The sequence below is a fragment of the Phaseolus vulgaris genome, chromosome 8 (assembly GCF_000499845.2).
Source record: "Phaseolus vulgaris cultivar G19833 chromosome 8, P. vulgaris v2.0, whole genome shotgun sequence".
NCBI lineage: Eukaryota > Viridiplantae > Streptophyta > Magnoliopsida > Fabales > Fabaceae > Phaseolus > Phaseolus vulgaris.
This window is the reverse complement of record NC_023752.2, coordinates 38,928,362-38,946,890: the sequence shown is the minus strand read 5'-3', so window position 1 is coordinate 38,946,890 and position 18,529 is coordinate 38,928,362. Positions and strand designations below refer to the sequence as shown.

Sequence of the window (18,529 nt, the reverse complement as noted above, 5' to 3'; positions counted from 1 at the left end):
GTCACATGCCCTTCTGACTTGATCGTTATTCTGCGCAGAGGGTCCCACAGCGCCGCAACCCAACTTAGGGTTAATCCATTGTGTGGGCCCTTCTTCCTTCGAAGTGCTTTTGGCGCGTGGGTTGACTTTCTGGGTGCCAACTCATGCGTCCCAATCACTAGTCACTTGCCCTGGGGGTGTATCTACCTTTCTCTCGTACCACGCACGTGGTTCTCCCCTGGTCATGGCCCTCTCATGGGTCGTATCTGTACCAGGGTCTCCCAGCAGTGGCGTGGATACTTCACGAGTCAGGATATCCCCTACTGGTGCTAGAACTTATGGCCTTGAAGCCACCTTTCTCTTCTCCTTGCTACTCTTCTGGACTGTCGAGGCCCGAAGCCTCCTTGCGACGTCTTAACTTTGCGACGCCCCTCTTTGGGCGATGCCTCTCTTAGGCGATGTCTTTGCTTGGCGATGCCTCTCTTGGGCGATGCCTCTCTTGTGCGATGCCTCTCTTGGACGATGTCTTTGCTTGGCGATGCCTCTCTTGGGCGGTGCCTCTCTTGGGCGATGCCTCTCTTGGGCGATGTCAGACCACCTGATCTTCCATTATCTAACACGTCGGTGACACACAAAGTGGCGACAACCGATTATGTATGCCGCAGAACGCCACTTCCATAAACGGCAACTATGTACACCGCAGAACGCAACTTCCATAAACGGCGTCTATCTACACCGCAGAACGCCACTTCCATGAACGGCGACTGTGTTGACTTCTTGACCACCCACCTTTCTCTTGTCCACGTCATCACACCCGATGACCTGATCGGTACAACAAGTAAAGAGCCACTGGAATAGATACGACCTAAGAAGGTCATGTTTCAGGGGAGAGCTGCATGCATGGCATGTGAACGGGTGACCCCAGAAATTAGGTGCACGATGTGGTATCCAGGTGGTCACCCCGTCAGAGGTTGCACTCCAGTTAGGGAGCCCTACGCGCTAGGTTGCCTTAAGAGTGGGTAATAGCGGCGCTAGGGCCCACCCTCAGAAAGCCTATTTTGGGTAGTGGAAATAGTAGAAACCCTGGACTATATAAAGGGAAGTAATAAACTTAGTAAGGTACGCTATTCATTTGCGCCGCTTCACACACACAGTTTGTGTTCCGGCCAGTTGACCTGGGACGTCTTTGTGCGCGACCTCACCCGTCTGCTAGGGACTCCTTCCCACTGGTTACCTGTGGATTCCTGCAAAGAAGGACAAAAGGGCGCCCTAGCGGCCGTTTGCACTCTGACGCTCAAGTCAGCTAGCAAAAAACACCAAAAACTCTACACCTCCGTATCGGAGCACCGTGACTGGCACTCTGAAGGTGGTCTAATGAAACTGTGTCCTGTGTATCTTTCTCCCTCTGGCAAACAATCTCACTCTCTCTCTCTCTCTAGTCCCTTGTCCATAATCTCAAGACTCGAGCAAGCAACTAGAGTGTATTCTGGGAAAGTCTACCAAAAGTTCGAACCCTGTTTCCAACATTCAAAGCGCTATTTAAGCTACCCCAGCATTCAAAGCCCCTTAAAGCGCATTTAATTATAAAACGTAGCGCATTTAAGACGTTTAGACCGCATGGGAGCATTTATAGTACCTTAAACGCTCGAAACGGAAACTGTATTAAATAACTTTAATTACCTTGTACCTGACAAAATGGCGTTTCTAATCTGACTTGGCTGCTGTACACGTGGAGGGCCTCACAGCGCCGTGACCCCATCTGGGGGCATTTCTTCGTGTGAGTCCTCCTACCTGGGAGTGCAACTGCGCAAGGGGTGACTTGTTGGGTGCCAACTCATGCCCCCAAACCTCTAGTCACTCACTTGAGAGTGTATTTATCTTCCTCTCGTACCCTGCACCTGGCTGCCCCTGGGCGTGACCCTCTCGTGAGTCGTCTCTATCCCAAGGGCTCCTCTGGGGCGACAAGGGCATTTCACGAGTCAGATTGCTGTCCACTGGCGCCATTACTATGGCCTTGAAGCCACCTTTCTCTTCTCTTTATTACTACCCCAGATTATCGGGATTTGAGGCCTTGAAGCACCCTCCATGGTCTTTCCTACCCATGGGTATCGGGGAGCCACACTGTGATTGCCTTGCCTTTGTGAAATTTGACCTTGGCGACGCCCTAGTTGGGCGTCGCCTCAACTGGGCGATGCCTTCACCTAGGCGACACCTTGCCTTGGCGACGCTTCCTCTTGGCGACGCTGACACTTGGCGTTTCTTCACCTAGGCGACGCCTTATGATGACTTTGACCCCCGACGTTGACTTTGACCTTGACTTTGTCAACGCCCGGATACGGGACGGTACACAAGCCCCCCAGTCTTAAGCTGAAGACTTGTGTTCAGCGCAAAGACTAAGGTCTCGCCGACGCCATCCACGCGTCACCCTGGTGACGTGTCATTCTTTGCTAACTTAACACTTCTCGAACTATTGACGTGACATTCTCTGAACCATGGGGGTGCCCTTAATGGCTGATTGGACATTCTCTGAAGCGGGGAAAGTAACACCTTTTGGGGCCACGCTTAATCACGTGCCACGTGGCTCATCACACGGTCAGCCTCTAAAGTCCTTTGCGCTCCCCTTGAGCGCTTAATCCTTTGACACGCGGCATGATCACACGGTCCCCAATTAGCGCCTCTTGGGTTGCAAAGGTAACGTTCAAGTTAGCCAAAACCCCACGCTCAAACCATTGTTTCATCCATTCTCTCTGCATTTATGCACTGTTCATCGCCTTCGAGCCCTTTCTCTGCAATCTCTGCTCTTTCCTTCGCGCTTCCCTTCCTTCCACACTTCGACATTAAAGGTACGATTTTTCCTTCTCCATGACTCTTTTTCTCCGTCGCATTGCATCGCTGTGTATTGAACTGCCTGGGACTGTTTATGTTTCTGCATTTCTGTGTTCTTTCGCTCCTCCGTTCTTCTCCGTTCTCTTCTCCTCCTTTCTGGGTTTCCTCGCGTGGGTGGCATTTTTCTAGGGTTTTGTTCCCTTTTCTGCCTTGGCATCGCTTGTTAAAACCCTTTTCCTTTCTTCTTTCTCCAGCTATTTATCCGCATCATGGTGCGCCTGAAACCAAGGTCCAGTTCTCCCCCAAGACCGACTATAAGGCACTCTATACATGGGCCCCTGACGACCTTTTAAATGAATGCACCACCCTGACGACCTTTCAGGACTTGGAGGATCATCGCGGTGACCCACGTTTGTACAATTTCAACGCCTTCTGCCGCACCCACGATGCCCACATTTCCGTTCGTCCCGGCAGGCCAGGGGAACCTGTTTGCGTGGACGACAGACCCAGGAAAGGGAACCCCTTCTTCTTTATGTATCAAACTGTATTTAAACGCATCGGGGTACGCCTTCCGTTCACACCCTTCGAGAGGGAACTCCTTACAGAAAGTAATACGGCCCCTGCCGAGTTACATCCCAATAGCTGGGCCTTCGTTCGGCCCTTTCAGATTCTTTGCGGGTATCTAGGCGTCCTCCCTTCTGTGGACGTCTTCTTGCACTTCTTCGAGGTGAAGAAGCAACAGAAAAGCTTCTGGGTAAGCTTTTCCGAGATCGCTGGCAGGATCCTTCTTTCCCTTTTCCAGAACTCGTACAAAAGCTGGAAGGGAAAATTCTTCACGGTGTGCTGCGCCAAGCATGACCCCACAGCCTTGGACGGCTTCCCTCTGTATTGGACAGAGCATCCCAAGCTGTTCAAGGCCAAGGCCCTGAATGAGCTGTCCTCTGCTGATAGGGAGGTGTGCAAGGCCTGGGCTGGCCTGGGGATCGTTTTCGACACGCTGAAGCTCATCGGGTGCGAGTACAACACCCATTCCCTGACCACCTACTTTGGTAGGGAGACTCCTCTCTTATTGCCTTTTGTTATTTGTACTTTACTGCATCATGCTTGCTCTATTGGCCTCTTCCACCTGTTTTCCTCTATGCTAAGTGCCTTATGTCTCATTCATCTGCACGTTTGTGGATTTGTATAACTGTATTAGCCTTAACTTCTGCTATTTGGTTTGTCTGAATATAGGACCGGTGATGGATGCTTCCAAGAGGATGGTCTCGGCGAAAGCGATGAAGGCTGCTCGTGCCGCCAAGGCAGGAGCCTCCTCTGCCCCTGCTGCTGGCCCAAACCTCTCATTAACCTTGCCCTTACCACGACCAACCACTACCGAAGCCCCACTAGGCTCATCTTCACCGCCCCCACATAGCCCCCAACCACTTCAAACACCCGGCTCTCCTCCGCCCATCGCCGCCGTCCCACTAGTTGTGGCTTCATCACCGGCTCCAACCCCCCTTGGCAAGGGAAAAAGGGTTCTGGAGATCCTCTCCGATGATGAGGACTCTGATGGTGTGGTGTTCTTCAAGAGGAGGAAACCTGCGAGGGTTCCCGTTGTACCGACGGCATCGCCCCAGGGAGGGAATTCCTTCAGGGACAACCCTCCAAGTGCTACCTCTCTTCCTCCCACAATGGTCGAAGAGGAAACAGGCGAAGGGGCCGAATCTGCTCCGCCTCCACCACTGGCAGAGGTCTCTGCTGCTCCTGCCTCCGTCGCTGCCGCCCCAGACCTTATTGCTATCCCTCCTCCAATTATGCATCTGATGAGAGGCTTCAACGGGGGATCAATGCTAGAAGGCTCTGACAGGAGGGAGGGAATGCCCTTCTACTTGGGAGCCTTCTTGGCCGTGGCCCTTGATTGGCGTGCCTAAGCTAGAAATGCTGCTTTGCACACACAAGCCCTCCAAGCACTGGAGGAGGAGAAAAAAGCTCTGGGACGCCAGAACGAAACCTACCAAGCCTCTCTGAAGTTGGCACAAGAGGCCAAGGAGGAGGCTGAAAAGCAGCTGGGTGAGGCGATGGAGCTTCAGGCCGACTTCTACGCTCGGGAAGTCACTCTCCAAGTTCAAATAACGGGCCTCCAGGGCATGGTCGAAGCTTTCGAAGAGGTTCAAAAGGACTTGAAGGACCAATGCTGCGGACAGGCTGAAAAACTGGAGCGGATGGAGGGGGAGATGGCTGCCCAGGTCAAGACATTGGGCCTTCTCCAGGTTGACCACGACAAATTACAGATCGAGGTCAGCCGGCTCCGTGTGGCGAAGGAGACTCTGGAGAAACAGGTAGCTTATGGGGATGCCGCCATCGAGGAGTTGGAGAAGGCCAAGAAAACCCTTATCGACGACATGGCGGCACCTTCGATGAGGGGTTCAAAGAGGCTCTGGCCCAGGCCGTCTGCGAGAACCCGGGGATCGACGTTTCTAACTGCGATTCCACCCATCATGTCGTCGACGGAAAGGTCGTGCCCCTCGAGCTGGATGACTGAACCGCCGCCCTCAACCACCACTTTTACTCCTTTGCGCTTTATATTTGTCCATGTCATCTTTTGTTGAACTTGTAAATTTTTCGGAATACTTGCACTTTATCGGGGTAATAGGCTTTGCGTAGCCATTTCATATTCGTTCTTCATTTTTGTGTGCCTAAATCGCTTTTCCTGTTCTCTTACCTGTTTCAGACGCTGCGTTGGGCGATCGGGTTCGCCCGGCACCTTACTTCTAATCGTGTGCCTTGAAACCTGTTCCGCCCCGTGCCTACGAGGCTTCTGCCTCGTGAAGGCGATGACAGCTTCACCATTGCTGCAACGCAAAAGTTGAGACCTACTCTAGGTCTTAAACACTTGGGACAAGGTCACACGTCGATGCCCACGCCCATGGAGAGGCCTGCCTAACAGCGTCGTATCGTCCATGGGGTGTCTCAAACACCAAGGCGATCTGTCCCTTGATTCTTGATGCTCGGCGCCCACGCCTAAGGAGAGGCCTGCTACAGCACATATGGCGTCATCCAAGTGTCTCATTCGGCTAAGGCACATATCTGCGTCTGCCTTCTTTCTTCGGGCGTGTCCGCGTATGTGTTGATATGGGGCGACTTCAACGTATCTTGAGTTAGAGAACGATGACTCCTTGGCCTCCCTTTCGCTGTACAAACATGGAGGACGTCCACCCTGTTATCCTCCACGAATTTACGCAGAGCTTTAAGCGTTTCTTGGATCACTGTCCTCTGTTTACCCCCCTTGCCTGAGCTGGCCAGCTTGGCAAGCAGGTCAGCTCTGTCATTCTACTCTCTTGGGACATGTACTAGCTCAAGAGCGCCAAATGCTCCCTTCAACAGTTGGACGTATTTCAGATACGCCGCCATCTGTGGGTCTTTCGCCTGGAACTCACCCGACACTTGCCCTGTAATCAGTTGGGAATCGCTTTTTACCAAGAGGTTCTGCGCGCCCATTTCTTTAGCTAGGAGCATTCCTACAATCAGGGCTTCGTATTCAGCCTGATTATTACTTGCCTTAAAGGCGAAGCGCAGGGCCTGCTCAATCAGTACACCATTGGGTCCCTCCAAGACTATTCTCGCGCCACTTCCTTGCTGGTTGGAGGAGCCGTCAACCGAGACCAACCACCGTGAGCCCGCCTCCACCTCTTGTTCACCTCCGGGCGAGAGTTCTACCACAAAATCCGCGTATACCTGCCCTTTGATGGATCCTCTGGGCTCATACTGGATGTCAAACTCTGACAATTCCACCGCCCAGCGCACCATCCTTCCCGCTACATCAGGTTTCTGTAATACCTTTTGTATAGGGAGGTTCGTCATCACCACCACTGTAAAGCTGTGGAAGTAATGGCGGAGCCTCCTGACCGAAAACACCACTGCCAACGCTGCCTTCTCCAGAGCCTGGTATCTCGTCTCCGCGCCTTGTAAGGCCTTGCTCACGAAATAGATGGGCTTTTTAATCTGGTCCTGCTCCTGGACAAGCACAGAGCTGATAGCTCGCTCTGTCACCATGAAGTACAGCCAAGCAGAGTATGAGGCTTTGATCGCTGGAATCCTGCTGGCTAAGGAAATGGGGGCGAGAGTGCTGATGGCCAAGAGCGACTCGCTGTTGGTCACAGGACAAGTAACTGGCGAGTTCCAAGCCAAGGACCCGCAGATGGTAGCCTACTTGGAGTACGTGCAAGAGCTAAGAAGATCTTTCGCTTCATTTGAAGTGGTGCACGTGGCAAGAGAACAGAATGCCCGAGCTGACTTGCTAGCCAAGCTCGCCAGTTCGGGCAAGGGGGGCAGGCAGAGGACTGTCATTCAAGAAACTTTGAAAGCGCCTCGAGCATTCGTGGCAGACCACCAAGTTCTCCACGCTTGCATATCAATGGGAAGACCGGCGAGAAGTCATAGATCCCTAACGCAGGAAACTCTAAGGGCGCCGAGGGTCAGAGCGCGCCCAGCGGAAGGGGCAAGATCGATGCAGGTTTACGCTGTCCACGAGCCAGGAACGAGACTATAGCGAGTCGTATCGGTTCCAGTGGTTCTCTAGCGGTGGGGCGTACTGTCGCTTCCCTACACCTTTATGCATGGTCTTGGTGGTCTGGGCTTCTCTATACTAGTAGCTGGGGTGTGGCCTTCAAGCCACCTTTCTGAATCGCCTTTCACTTCGGGTGCCGAGGGCCGAGGACTCCTCGCCTTTCCTCCAAGACGAAACCTCCTCGGTCCTCTTCCACGTGAACCTGACGAGGCTCCTTCTTAACCAATTGAACTCTCCTCTGGGGCCCCTTTCTTTGGGGGTCCCATGTTTACTTTGGTCAATGGTCAATAGTCCCGGACGGTACACAAGCCACCCAGTCTCGAGCTGGCAACTTGTGCAGCGAAGAGACGCCTTGTAAGGCCTTGCTCACGAAATAGATGGGCTTTTGAATCTGGTCCTGCTCCTGGACAAGCACAGAGCTGATAGCTCGCTCTGTCACCATGAAGTACAGCCAAGCAGAGTATGAGGCTTTGATCACTGGAATCCTGCTGGCTAAGGAAATGGGGGCGAGAGTGCTGATGGCCAAGAGCGACTCGCTGTTGGTCACAGGACAAGTAACTGGCGAGTTCCAAGCCAAGGACCCGCAGATGGTAGCCTACTTGGAGTACGTGCAAGAGCTAAGAAGATCTTTCGCTTCATTTGAAGTGGTGCACGTGGCAAGAGAACAGAATGCCCGAGCTGACTTGCTAGCCAAGCTCGCCAGTTCGGGCAAGGGGGGCAGGCAGAGGACTGTCATTCAAGAAACTTTGAAAGCGCCTCGAGCATTCGTGGCAGACCACCAAGTTCTCCACGCTTGCAGATCAATGGGAAGACCGGCGAGAAGTCATAGATCCCTAACGCAGGAAACTCTAAGGGCGCCGAGGGTCAGAGCGCGCCCAGCGGAAGGGGCAAGATCGATGCAGGTTTACGCTGTCCACGAGCCAGGAACGAGACTATAGCGAGTCGTATCGGTTCCAGTGGTTCTCTAGCGGTGGGGCGTACTGTCGCTTCCCTACACCTTTATGCATGGTCTTGGTGGTCTGGGCTTCTCTATACTAGTAGCTGGGGTGTGGCCTTCAAGCCACCTTTCTGAATCGCCTTTCACTTCGGGTGCCGAGGGCCGAGGACTCCTCGCCTTTCCTCCAAGACGAAACCTCCTCGGTCCTCTTCCACGTGAACCTGACGAGGCTCCTTCTTAACCAACTGAACTCTCCTCTGGGGCCCCTTTCTTTGGGGGTCCCATGTTTACTTTGGTCAATGGTCAATAGTCCCGGACGGTACACAAGCCACCCAGTCTCGAGCTGGCAACTTGTGCAGCGAAGAGACGCCTTGTAAGGCCTTGCTCACGAAATAGATGGGCTTTTGAATCTGGTCCTGCTCCTGGACAAGCACAGAGCTGATAGCTCGCTCTGTCACCATGAAGTACAACCAAGCAGAGTATGAGGCTTTGATCACTGGAATCCTGCTGGCTAAGGAAATGGGGGCGAGAGTGCTGATGGCCAAGAGCGACTCGCTGTTGGTCACAGGACAAGTAACTGGCGAGTTCCAAGCCAAGGACCCGCAGATGGTAGCCTACTTGGAGTACGTGCAAGAGCTAAGAAGATCTTTCGCTTCATTTGAAGTGGTGCACGTGGCAAGAGAACAGAATGCCCGAGCTGACTTGCTAGCCAAGCTCGCCAGTTCGGGCAAGGGGGGCAGGCAGAGGACTGTCATTCAAGAAACTTTGAAAGCGCCTCGAGCATTCGTGGCAGACCACCAAGTTCTCCACGCTTGCATATCAATGGGAAGACCGGCGAGAAGTCATAGATCCCTAACGCAGGAAACTCTAAGGGCGCCGAGGGTCAGAGCGCGCCCAGCGGAAGGGGCAAGATCGATGCAGGTTTACGCTGTCCACGAGCCAGGAACGAGACTATAGCGAGTCGTATCGGTTCCAGTGGTTCTCTAGCGGTGGGGCGTACTGTCGCTTCCCTACACCTTTATGCATGGTCTTGGTGGTCTGGGCTTCTCTATACTAGTAGCTGGGGTGTGGCCTTCAAGCCACCTTTCTGAATCGCCTTTCACTTCGGGTGCCGAGGGCCGAGGACTCCTCGCCTTTCCTCCAAGACGAAACCTCCTCGGTCCTCTTCCACGTGAACCTGACGAGGCTCCTTCTTAACCAATTGAACTCTCCTCTGGGGCCCCTTTCTTTGGGGGTCCCATGTTTACTTTGGTCAATGGTCAATAGTCCCGGACGGTACACAAGCCACCCAGTCTCGAGCTGGCAACTTGTGCAGCGAAGAGACGCCTTGTAAGGCCTTGCTCACGAAATAGATGGGCTTTTGAATCTGGTCCTGCTCCTGGACAAGCACAGAGCTGATAGCTCGCTCTGTCACCATGAAGTACAGCCAAGCAGAGTATGAGGCTTTGATCACTGGAATCCTGCTGGCTAAGGAAATGGGGGCGAGAGTGCTGATGGCCAAGAGCGACTCGCTGTTGGTCACAGGACAAGTAACTGGCGAGTTCCAAGCCAAGGACCCGCAGATGGTAGCCTACTTGGAGTACGTGCAAGAGCTAAGAAGATCTTTCGCTTCATTTGAAGTGGTGCACGTGCCAAGAGAACAGAATGCCCGAGCTGACTTGCTAGCCAAGCTCGCCAGTTCGGGCAAGGGGGGCAGGCAGAGGACTGTCATTCAAGAAACTTTGAAAGCGCCTCGAGCATTCGTGGCAGACCACCAAGTTCTCCACGCTTGCAGATCAATGGGAAGACCGGCGAGAAGTCATAGATCCCTAACGCAGGAAACTCTAAGGGCGCCGAGGGTCAGAGCGCGCCCAGCGGAAGGGGCAAGATCGATGCAGGTTTACGCTGTCCACGAGCCAGGAACGAGACTATAGCAAGTCGTATCGGTTCCAGTGGTTCTCTAGCGGTGGGGCGTACTGTCGCTTCCCTACACCTTTATGCATGGTCTTGGTGGTCTGGGCTTCTCTATACTAGTAGCTGGGGTGTGGCCTTCAAGCCACCTTTCTGAATCGCCTTTCACTTCGGGTGCCGAGGGCCGAGGACTCCTCGCCTTTCCTCCAAGACGAAACCTCCTCGGTCCTCTTCCACGTGTACCTGACGAGGCTCCTTCTTAACCAACTGAACTCTCCTCTGGGGCCCCTTTCTTTGGGGGTCCCATGTTTACTTTGGTCAATGGTCAATAGTCCCGGACGGTACACAAGCCACCCAGTCTCGAGCTGGCAACTTGTGCAGCGAAGAGACGCCTTGTAAGGCCTTGCTCACGAAATAGATGGGCTTTTGAATCTGGTCCTGCTCCTGGACAAGCACAGAGCTGATAGCTCGCTCTGTCACCATGAAGTACAACCAAGCAGAGTATGAGGCTTTGATCACTGGAATCCTGCTGGCTAAGGAAATGGGGGCGAGAGTGCTGATGGCCAAGAGCGACTCGCTGTTGGTCACAGGACAAGTAACTGGCGAGTTCCAAGCCAAGGACCCGCAGATGGTAGCCTACTTGGAGTACGTGCAAGAGCTAAGAAGATCTTTCGCTTCATTTGAAGTGGTGCACGTGGCAAGAGAACAGAATGCCCGAGCTGACTTGCTAGCCAAGCTCGCCAGTTCGGGCAAGGGGGGCAGGCAGAGGACTGTCATTCAAGAAACTTTGAAAGCGCCTCGAGCATTCGTGGCAGACCACCAAGTTCTCCACGCTTGCATATCAATGGGAAGACCGGCGAGAAGTCATAGATCCCTAACGCAGGAAACTCTAAGGGCGCCGAGGGTCAGAGCGCGCCCAGCGGAAGGGGCAAGATCGATGCAGGTTTACGCTGTCCACGAGCCAGGAACGAGACTATAGCGAGTCGTATCGGTTCCAGTGGTTCTCTAGCGGTGGGGCGTACTGTCGCTTCCCTACACCTTTATGCATGGTCTTGGTGGTCTGGGCTTCTCTATACTAGTAGCTGGGGTGTGGCCTTCAAGCCACCTTTCTGAATCGCCTTTCACTTCGGGTGCCGAGGGCCGAGGACTCCTCGCCTTTCCTCCAAGACGAAACCTCCTCGGTCCTCTTCCACGTGAACCTGACGAGGCTCCTTCTTAACCAATTGAACTCTCCTCTGGGGCCCCTTTCTTTGGGGGTCCCATGTTTACTTTGGTCAATGGTCAATAGTCCCGGACGGTACACAAGCCACCCAGTCTCGAGCTGGCAACTTGTGCAGCGAAGAGACGCCTTGTAAGGCCTTGCTCACGAAATAGATGGGCTTTTGAATCTGGTCCTGCTCCTGGACAAGCACAGAGCTGATAGCTCGCTCTGTCACCATGAAGTACAGCCAAGCAGAGTATGAGGCTTTGATCACTGGAATCCTGCTGGCTAAGGAAATGGGGGCGAGAGTGCTGATGGCCAAGAGCGACTCGCTGTTGGTCACAGGACAAGTAACTGGCGAGTTCCAAGCCAAGGACCCGCAGATGGTAGCCTACTTGGAGTACGTGCAAGAGCTAAGAAGATCTTTCGCTTCATTTGAAGTGGTGCACGTGCCAAGAGAACAGAATGCCCGAGCTGACTTGCTAGCCAAGCTCGCCAGTTCGGGCAAGGGGGGCAGGCAGAGGACTGTCATTCAAGAAACTTTGAAAGCGCCTCGAGCATTCGTGGCAGACCACCAAGTTCTCCACGCTTGCAGATCAATGGGAAGACCGGCGAGAAGTCATAGATCCCTAACGCAGGAAACTCTAAGGGCGCCGAGGGTCAGAGCGCGCCCAGCGGAAGGGGCAAGATCGATGCAGGTTTACGCTGTCCACGAGCCAGGAACGAGACTATAGCAAGTCGTATCGGTTCCAGTGGTTCTCTAGCGGTGGGGCGTACTGTCGCTTCCCTACACCTTTATGCATGGTCTTGGTGGTCTGGGCTTCTCTATACTAGTAGCTGGGGTGTGGCCTTCAAGCCACCTTTCTGAATCGCCTTTCACTTCGGGTGCCGAGGGCCGAGGACTCCTCGCCTTTCCTCCAAGACGAAACCTCCTCGGTCCTCTTCCACGTGAACCTGACGAGGCTCCTTCTTAACCAACTGAACTCTCCTCTGGGGCCCCTTTCTTTGGGGGTCCCATGTTTACTTTGGTCAATGGTCAATAGTCCCGGACGGTACACAAGCCACCCAGTCTCGAGCTGGCAACTTGTGCAGCGAAGAGACGCCTTGTAAGGCCTTGCTCACGAAATAGATGGGCTTTTGAATCTGGTCCTGCTCCTGGACAAGCACAGAGCTGATAGCTCGCTCTGTCACCATGAAGTACAGCCAAGCAGAGTATGAGGCTTTGATCACTGGAATCCTGCTGGCTAAGGAAATGGGGGCGAGAGTGCTGATGGCCAAGAGCGACTCGCTGTTGGTCACAGGACAAGTAACTGGCGAGTTCCAAGCCAAGGACCCGCAGATGGTAGCCTACTTGGAGTACGTGCAAGAGCTAAGAAGATCTTTCGCTTCATTTGAAGTGGTGCACGTGCCAAGAGAACAGAATGCCCGAGCTGACTTGCTAGCCAAGCTCGCCAGTTCGGGCAAGGGGGGCAGGCAGAGGACTGTCATTCAAGAAACTTTGAAAGCGCCTCGAGCATTCGTGGCAGACCACCAAGTTCTCCACGCTTGCAGATCAATGGGAAGACCGGCGAGAAGTCATAGATCCCTAACGCAGGAAACTCTAAGGGCGCCGAGGGTCAGAGCGCGCCCAGCGGAAGGGGCAAGATCGATGCAGGTTTACGCTGTCCACGAGCCAGGAACGAGACTATAGCAAGTCGTATCGGTTCCAGTGGTTCTCTAGCGGTGGGGCGTACTGTCGCTTCCCTACACCTTTATGCATGGTCTTGGTGGTCTGGGCTTCTCTATACTAGTAGCTGGGGTGTGGCCTTCAAGCCACCTTTCTGAATCGCCTTTCACTTCGGGTGCCGAGGGCCGAGGACTCCTCGCCTTTCCTCCAAGACGAAACCTCCTCGGTCCTCTTCCACGTGAACCTGACGAGGCTCCTTCTTAACCAACTGAACTCTCCTCTGGGGCCCCTTTCTTTGGGGCTCCCATGTTTACTTTGGTCAATGGTCAATAGTCCCGGACGGTACACAAGCCACCCAGTCTCGAGCTGGCAACTTGCGCAGCGAAGAGACTAAGGCCACGCCTGGTCATCTCTCTGGGCCCACGCCCGCTCATCCCGTGGGGCCATCTCGGGCCACACCCGGTTAATCCTACGTGGCACTTCATGCCTGATTGTCTTACGCGGTGCTTCACGATTGGACGTGTACTTTGCACTAAAGCTTTTCTCTGCCCACATTTAAACAACTTACACGTGGCTTCGATCCAACGACCGAGTCTTAACGTCGTTTGCGTTAAGACACCCCAAAACATACGCTCCACTTCACTGTTCCATCAAGCAACTTTTTTCACAAGCTTCTTCTCCTTCCTCGCGATTCTCTACGCTTCATCTTCCTCCAAGCTCAAGAATTTCCTCTGATCAACCATCAAAGGTAACATTTTGCTCCGATCATTGCTCTTGTCATTCGATATTATGTTCTATTGAACTGCCTGGGCCTGTTTAAATCTCTACATCTCTCATTTTCTTTGCATTTCCTGGTTCCTCTATTTTTCAGAATTTTCTCGCGTGGGTAGGATTTTCTGGGTTTTCCATAGTTTGATGCCATAGTGCCCCTTGCTGAACCTTTGTCCTTTCTATTTCTAGCTTCTTCGTCCATGGCGCGAACCAAGACCACTGCCAACCCTCCACCTCCACTCGTAAACTACAGAGAGTCATAGTCTTGGGCCTCTGATAGGCTTCTTGCTGAGTCCTCAACCCTCACTTCGACTGAAGATTGGAAGGACCATCTCAAAAGTGAACCTGTAGGGAAAGCGTTTGGGAGGGACGACGATGCTTACATCTCCGTTCGCCCCTGCGTTCCTGGTGAACCTGTCTGTGTGGACAATCGTTCCAACAACGGGGAACCCTTTTTCTTTTTCTATCAGGCAGTGTTCAAACGCGTAGGGTAACGTCTTCCCTTCAACAGCTTCCAGAGGGAGCTACTCACGGAGTTGAACGTGGCACCTGCCCAGCTACACCCCAATAACTGGGCCTTCATTAGGGCCTTCTCTCTTTTAATGGAATACCTTGGCCTCTCCCCTTCAGTGGATGTCTTCCTCCACTACTTTGAAGCAAAAAGCCCGAGAACAACCTCTAGGTGAGCCTTAGTGGCGTAACTGGGAGAGTGCTCTTCTCCCTCTTTCAACAATCCTACAAGGGATTTAGGGGAAAATTCTTCAAAGTGTGCGCCTCTGACCACGACCGCACAACACTCGATGGCTTCCCTCTATACTGGGTGGAGGAGCTCAAGTTCAGAAAGGCTAAAACACTGGATGAGCTCTCCTTAGGTAGCCGCGAGATATGTAAGGTTTTGGCCAGCCTGGGTATGATTTTCAACACAGTTGATCTTATCAAACATGGGCGCGACCCCGCCGCCCTGGCCAACTACTTGGGTATAGGTTCCCTTCACCATTTCCTTTACCCACATTCTCTGCATAACTCTCTCCTTCATCTTTAACTGTGCATGCTTTAACGTGCTCATTCATCTCTAACTACGCATGTCTTAACTCGCTTTCTTCTAGTGCAGCCATGGTGATGACTGAAGAGAAGCGTGCTAGGTTCGCTAAACTCTTGGCTCATGGTGGTGCTGCTAACAAGGCAGGTCCTTTTGCACCCCCTACCTTCACCACCATTTCTTCAACTGCAACAACACCAGTGACCCTCACTCCTGGCTCTCCAAAGGACGCTCATGACTCTCCAGCTCCAATCAAGGTTATCCCCTTGGCCACGGTTAGAGCTACCTCACCTCCAGCCCCTTTGGGAGAAAACGAGGGTGTGGTGCACATCGAATCTGATGAAGAAGAAGAATCTGTTGGGGAACCTACCTTTAAGAGGAGGAAAACGACTAGGGTGGCCACCTCCCACTCTTCTTCCGCCAAGCCCCCTAGCGGTGTGCCAGATGAACCCCAGAGGTCCCCCTCTCCTCCACCTCATCTTGCTCTTGAAGAGGTAGTGGGGACCTCGGCAGAGCCTGCTCCTGCAACCGCCCCCGAACTCCTCAGCGTCGTTCAACACTTCCTAAGGGGTTGGCGGTAGGCTAAAGCTAGAGACTTGGTAACTCAAGATGCACTGATCGAAAGCGTATTCTATGGCCTCGGGAGCTACTTCACTAAAATCCATGATCAAAAAGCTGGCCATGGCTAACGAGGTGGCTAAACTGAAAGAGGAACTGGACCAACGCCAAATTGTGGTGAGCGAGGTGGCCAAGATGAATGAAGAAATGGCTCGACTAGGACAAGACTTCCTTAACAAAGAGACTGCCCTCAACGAAGAGCTGAGGGTGGTTCGTAATGCTGAGCGTGAGGCCAACAGGAAACTCCACGAGCAAGGACATGAGTACACCTCTCTCTTGACCAGGGTGGAGATAACTGAACTGAAGGACGCCCTCAAGGAGAAAGAAGGCAAGATAACCAACCTTGAGGGGCGATCGGTGACCTGCGAAGTACTTTTGGGCAAGGTTGAGGGTGACCTGGCCACCTGCCAACAACAGCTGAAGGAGAAAATCGAAGCCCTTGCTGCTCAAGCTGAAAAGGCTAAGGAGGTCGAGGTTGAGCTCTGGCGCAGAGGCCTATGGTGCCGGGTTTGAAGATTCCCTGGCTCAGGTGGTGTGTAAGCACCCTGAGGTGGACATTGCTTTCTTCACCCTGGACAACTGTGTGGCTGATGGCAACATAGTGCCTCATCCTCTTAACCTATCTTAGGCTTTCTGCTTTAATCTTGAACCTCCTGAACATGTTTAATTCTTATGCCATCGCTTAACTTTTAACTTTATCTGACTCTTACTTACATCATCCGCTTCGTATGGCTACTCGTACTTCTTAACTTGTGTCTTTGTTAACAACGCTTCTATGACTGATCTTTAGCTAACGCTTAAGACCTCTTTCTCTTTAACTTAAGTATCACGCCATCCCAATCCCTTGTCTTTAACTTGCTTCGAACAAAACACTAAGGTAGGGAGTGTGCGTGTACCTTTTAACTGTCCTCGCCATTGCCTCTTGCCTTGGTCGAGGAGCTCTTGCTTAGGACTTTACTTGTACCTTGCGGTCTCGAGGTGTTCAGCCTCCGAGCGCGTAATCTTGCCTCGTCATAACTCGAGGGCGAGGAGGACTTCTCTTGGCCGAAGCCTACTTGTTCGTACTTGGTGCCCACGCCCGAAGAGTGCGCCCCCCGCCACTCCCCTTCGGGGTGTCTAAACACCGGGACAATAGTTGCACTTGGTGCCCACGCCCGAGGAGAGGCCTGCTGAAAGCAGTGTCGTTTCGTCCCCAGTGTGTCTAAACACCAAGGCAACCAGTCCTTATAACTTGCACTTGGAGGCCCACGCCTGAGGAGAGGCTTGCCACCATGCAACATTGTTTCGTCCTCGGTGTGTCTAAACATTAAGGCGATCTGTACCCTTGACATCACGCCTGGGAGGAGGCGTCCCGAGGGAATCCGTTAACACCCGCCCGGGGTGTCCCTTCGTCTGGGTGATCCCATTTATTACTGGCCTCATCATTGCACGAGGGCGAGGAGGACTTTATCACTCGCACCTGATGCCCACGCTCGAAGGAGGCACCCCCCACCACTTCCTTACGAGGTGTCTAAACATCAGGGCGACCGGGGGCTTGTCGCTCTCACCTGGGGAGGAGGTGTCCCGAAGGAATCCGTTAACTCCTGCCCAGGGACAAGACGCCCAGATTTTAACTGGGTTATACCTACCTTTCGCACTCAACGCCCACGCCCGAAGAGTGTGCCCCCCGCCACTCCTCTTCGGGGTGTCTAAACGTTCGAGGCGGTTTGCACGCTTGGCGCCCATGCCCAGAGGAGACATCCGCGCCACTCCTGCTGAGGTGTTTAAACACCAAGGCGACGGGTTCGTTTCTCACTGAACCGCGTCATCTCTTCTTAGCGTTTCTTTACATCGTAATAAAAAACTTAAGACAATGTATGCTGAAACTGATTTTTACTTGGGTGACCTCGTTAAAAAACCTCTGAAAGGGAAAAAGAGTGTCCCCTTAAACTGTACATTACATAGAGTTTTTAACTGAAGTAAAACTTCAAGTTCGCCGCGTTCCACGTGCGCGGGATGGGGCCTCCTTCCAGAGTCTCAAGCTTGTACGATCCGTTCCCCCTAGCCGCGGTCACCCTGAAGGGCCCGGTCCAATTGGGAGACAACTTGTTTTCCAACTCATATGGATGAGCCTTCTGCATGACCAAGTCAGCCACTTGGAATTGTCGGGGCTTCACCTTGGAGTTGTACTGGTGCTCTACTCTTCTCTTGACGACCTCAACCTTTATTCTCGCTTCTTCTCTGACTTCGTCCAACAGATCTAGATTCACCCTTCTCTCCTCGTTGGACTCTTTAGCCACAAAGCTCTGGAAACGTGGCAAGCTCTCGTGAATTTCTACTAGGATCATCGCATCTGATCCGTATGCTAAACTGAATGGCGTCTCCATGGTGGAAGATTGGGGCGTGTTGTGATAATCTCATACTATCCTGGGCACCTCCTCCGCCCAAGTTCCTTTGGCTTTCTCAAACCTCTTCTTAAACCCCCTTAGTAGGATTTTGTTGACAGACTCCACCTGCCTGTTTGTCTGAGGGTCCTCGACAGACGTGAACACCTGCTTGATGCCTACCTCTGCACACAACATACCCAGTTGTTGACTCGCAAACTAAGTACCATTATCTGAGACAAGGCGCCTCGGTACACCGAAGTGACACACAATGTTTCTCCAGACAAAGTGTTGTACCTTGTGTGCGGTGATCTGTGTTGGGTTTAATAGTGCCAAAGTTTAAGAGGGGGGGTGAATTGACCTTTAAAAGTTTCTCGCAGAGTCAATATTTATCACAGTACACAGAAAATAAATCGATTTATTTGAAAATGAACAGATTTATTTTGGCACTATTTATGTTTGAAAACATTTATATCAGCCAAGTTAATCACGAGATTATGCAGATTGATTTTCCAGATACGCACACACTGATTTTAGGAGTGATCCTGCCGACAACTCGAGCGTGGAGGAATTGCCTTGTCGCTTGCTTGACCCGCCTCTGGCAACTGTGCTATCTGCAAGAACACTCTTAGAACCTCCTCCTTGGGAACTTCGAACGCAACCTGCAAAACACACAGACGGCGCCTCTAG

The 18,529-nt window shown here is 52.8% G+C and overlaps 2 protein-coding genes across 2 annotated transcripts; one reads left to right on the top strand and one right to left on the bottom strand.

The window, feature by feature from the left end:
- Nucleotides 1-4,046: 4,046 nt before the first annotated feature.
- LOC137825086 (classical arabinogalactan protein 9-like) lies at nt 4,047-4,718 on the top strand. The gene has a single exon (XM_068630760.1). It carries the CDS (start codon nt 4,047-4,049, stop codon nt 4,716-4,718), a length of 672 nt encoding a protein of 223 aa, XP_068486861.1.
- Nucleotides 4,719-17,425: 12,707 nt separating this feature from the next.
- LOC137825084 (uncharacterized) lies at nt 17,426-17,842 on the bottom strand. Its single transcript, XM_068630759.1, has one exon. It carries the CDS (start codon nt 17,840-17,842, stop codon nt 17,426-17,428), a length of 417 nt encoding a protein of 138 aa, XP_068486860.1.
- Between the last annotated feature and the right edge of the window lie 687 nt (nt 17,843-18,529).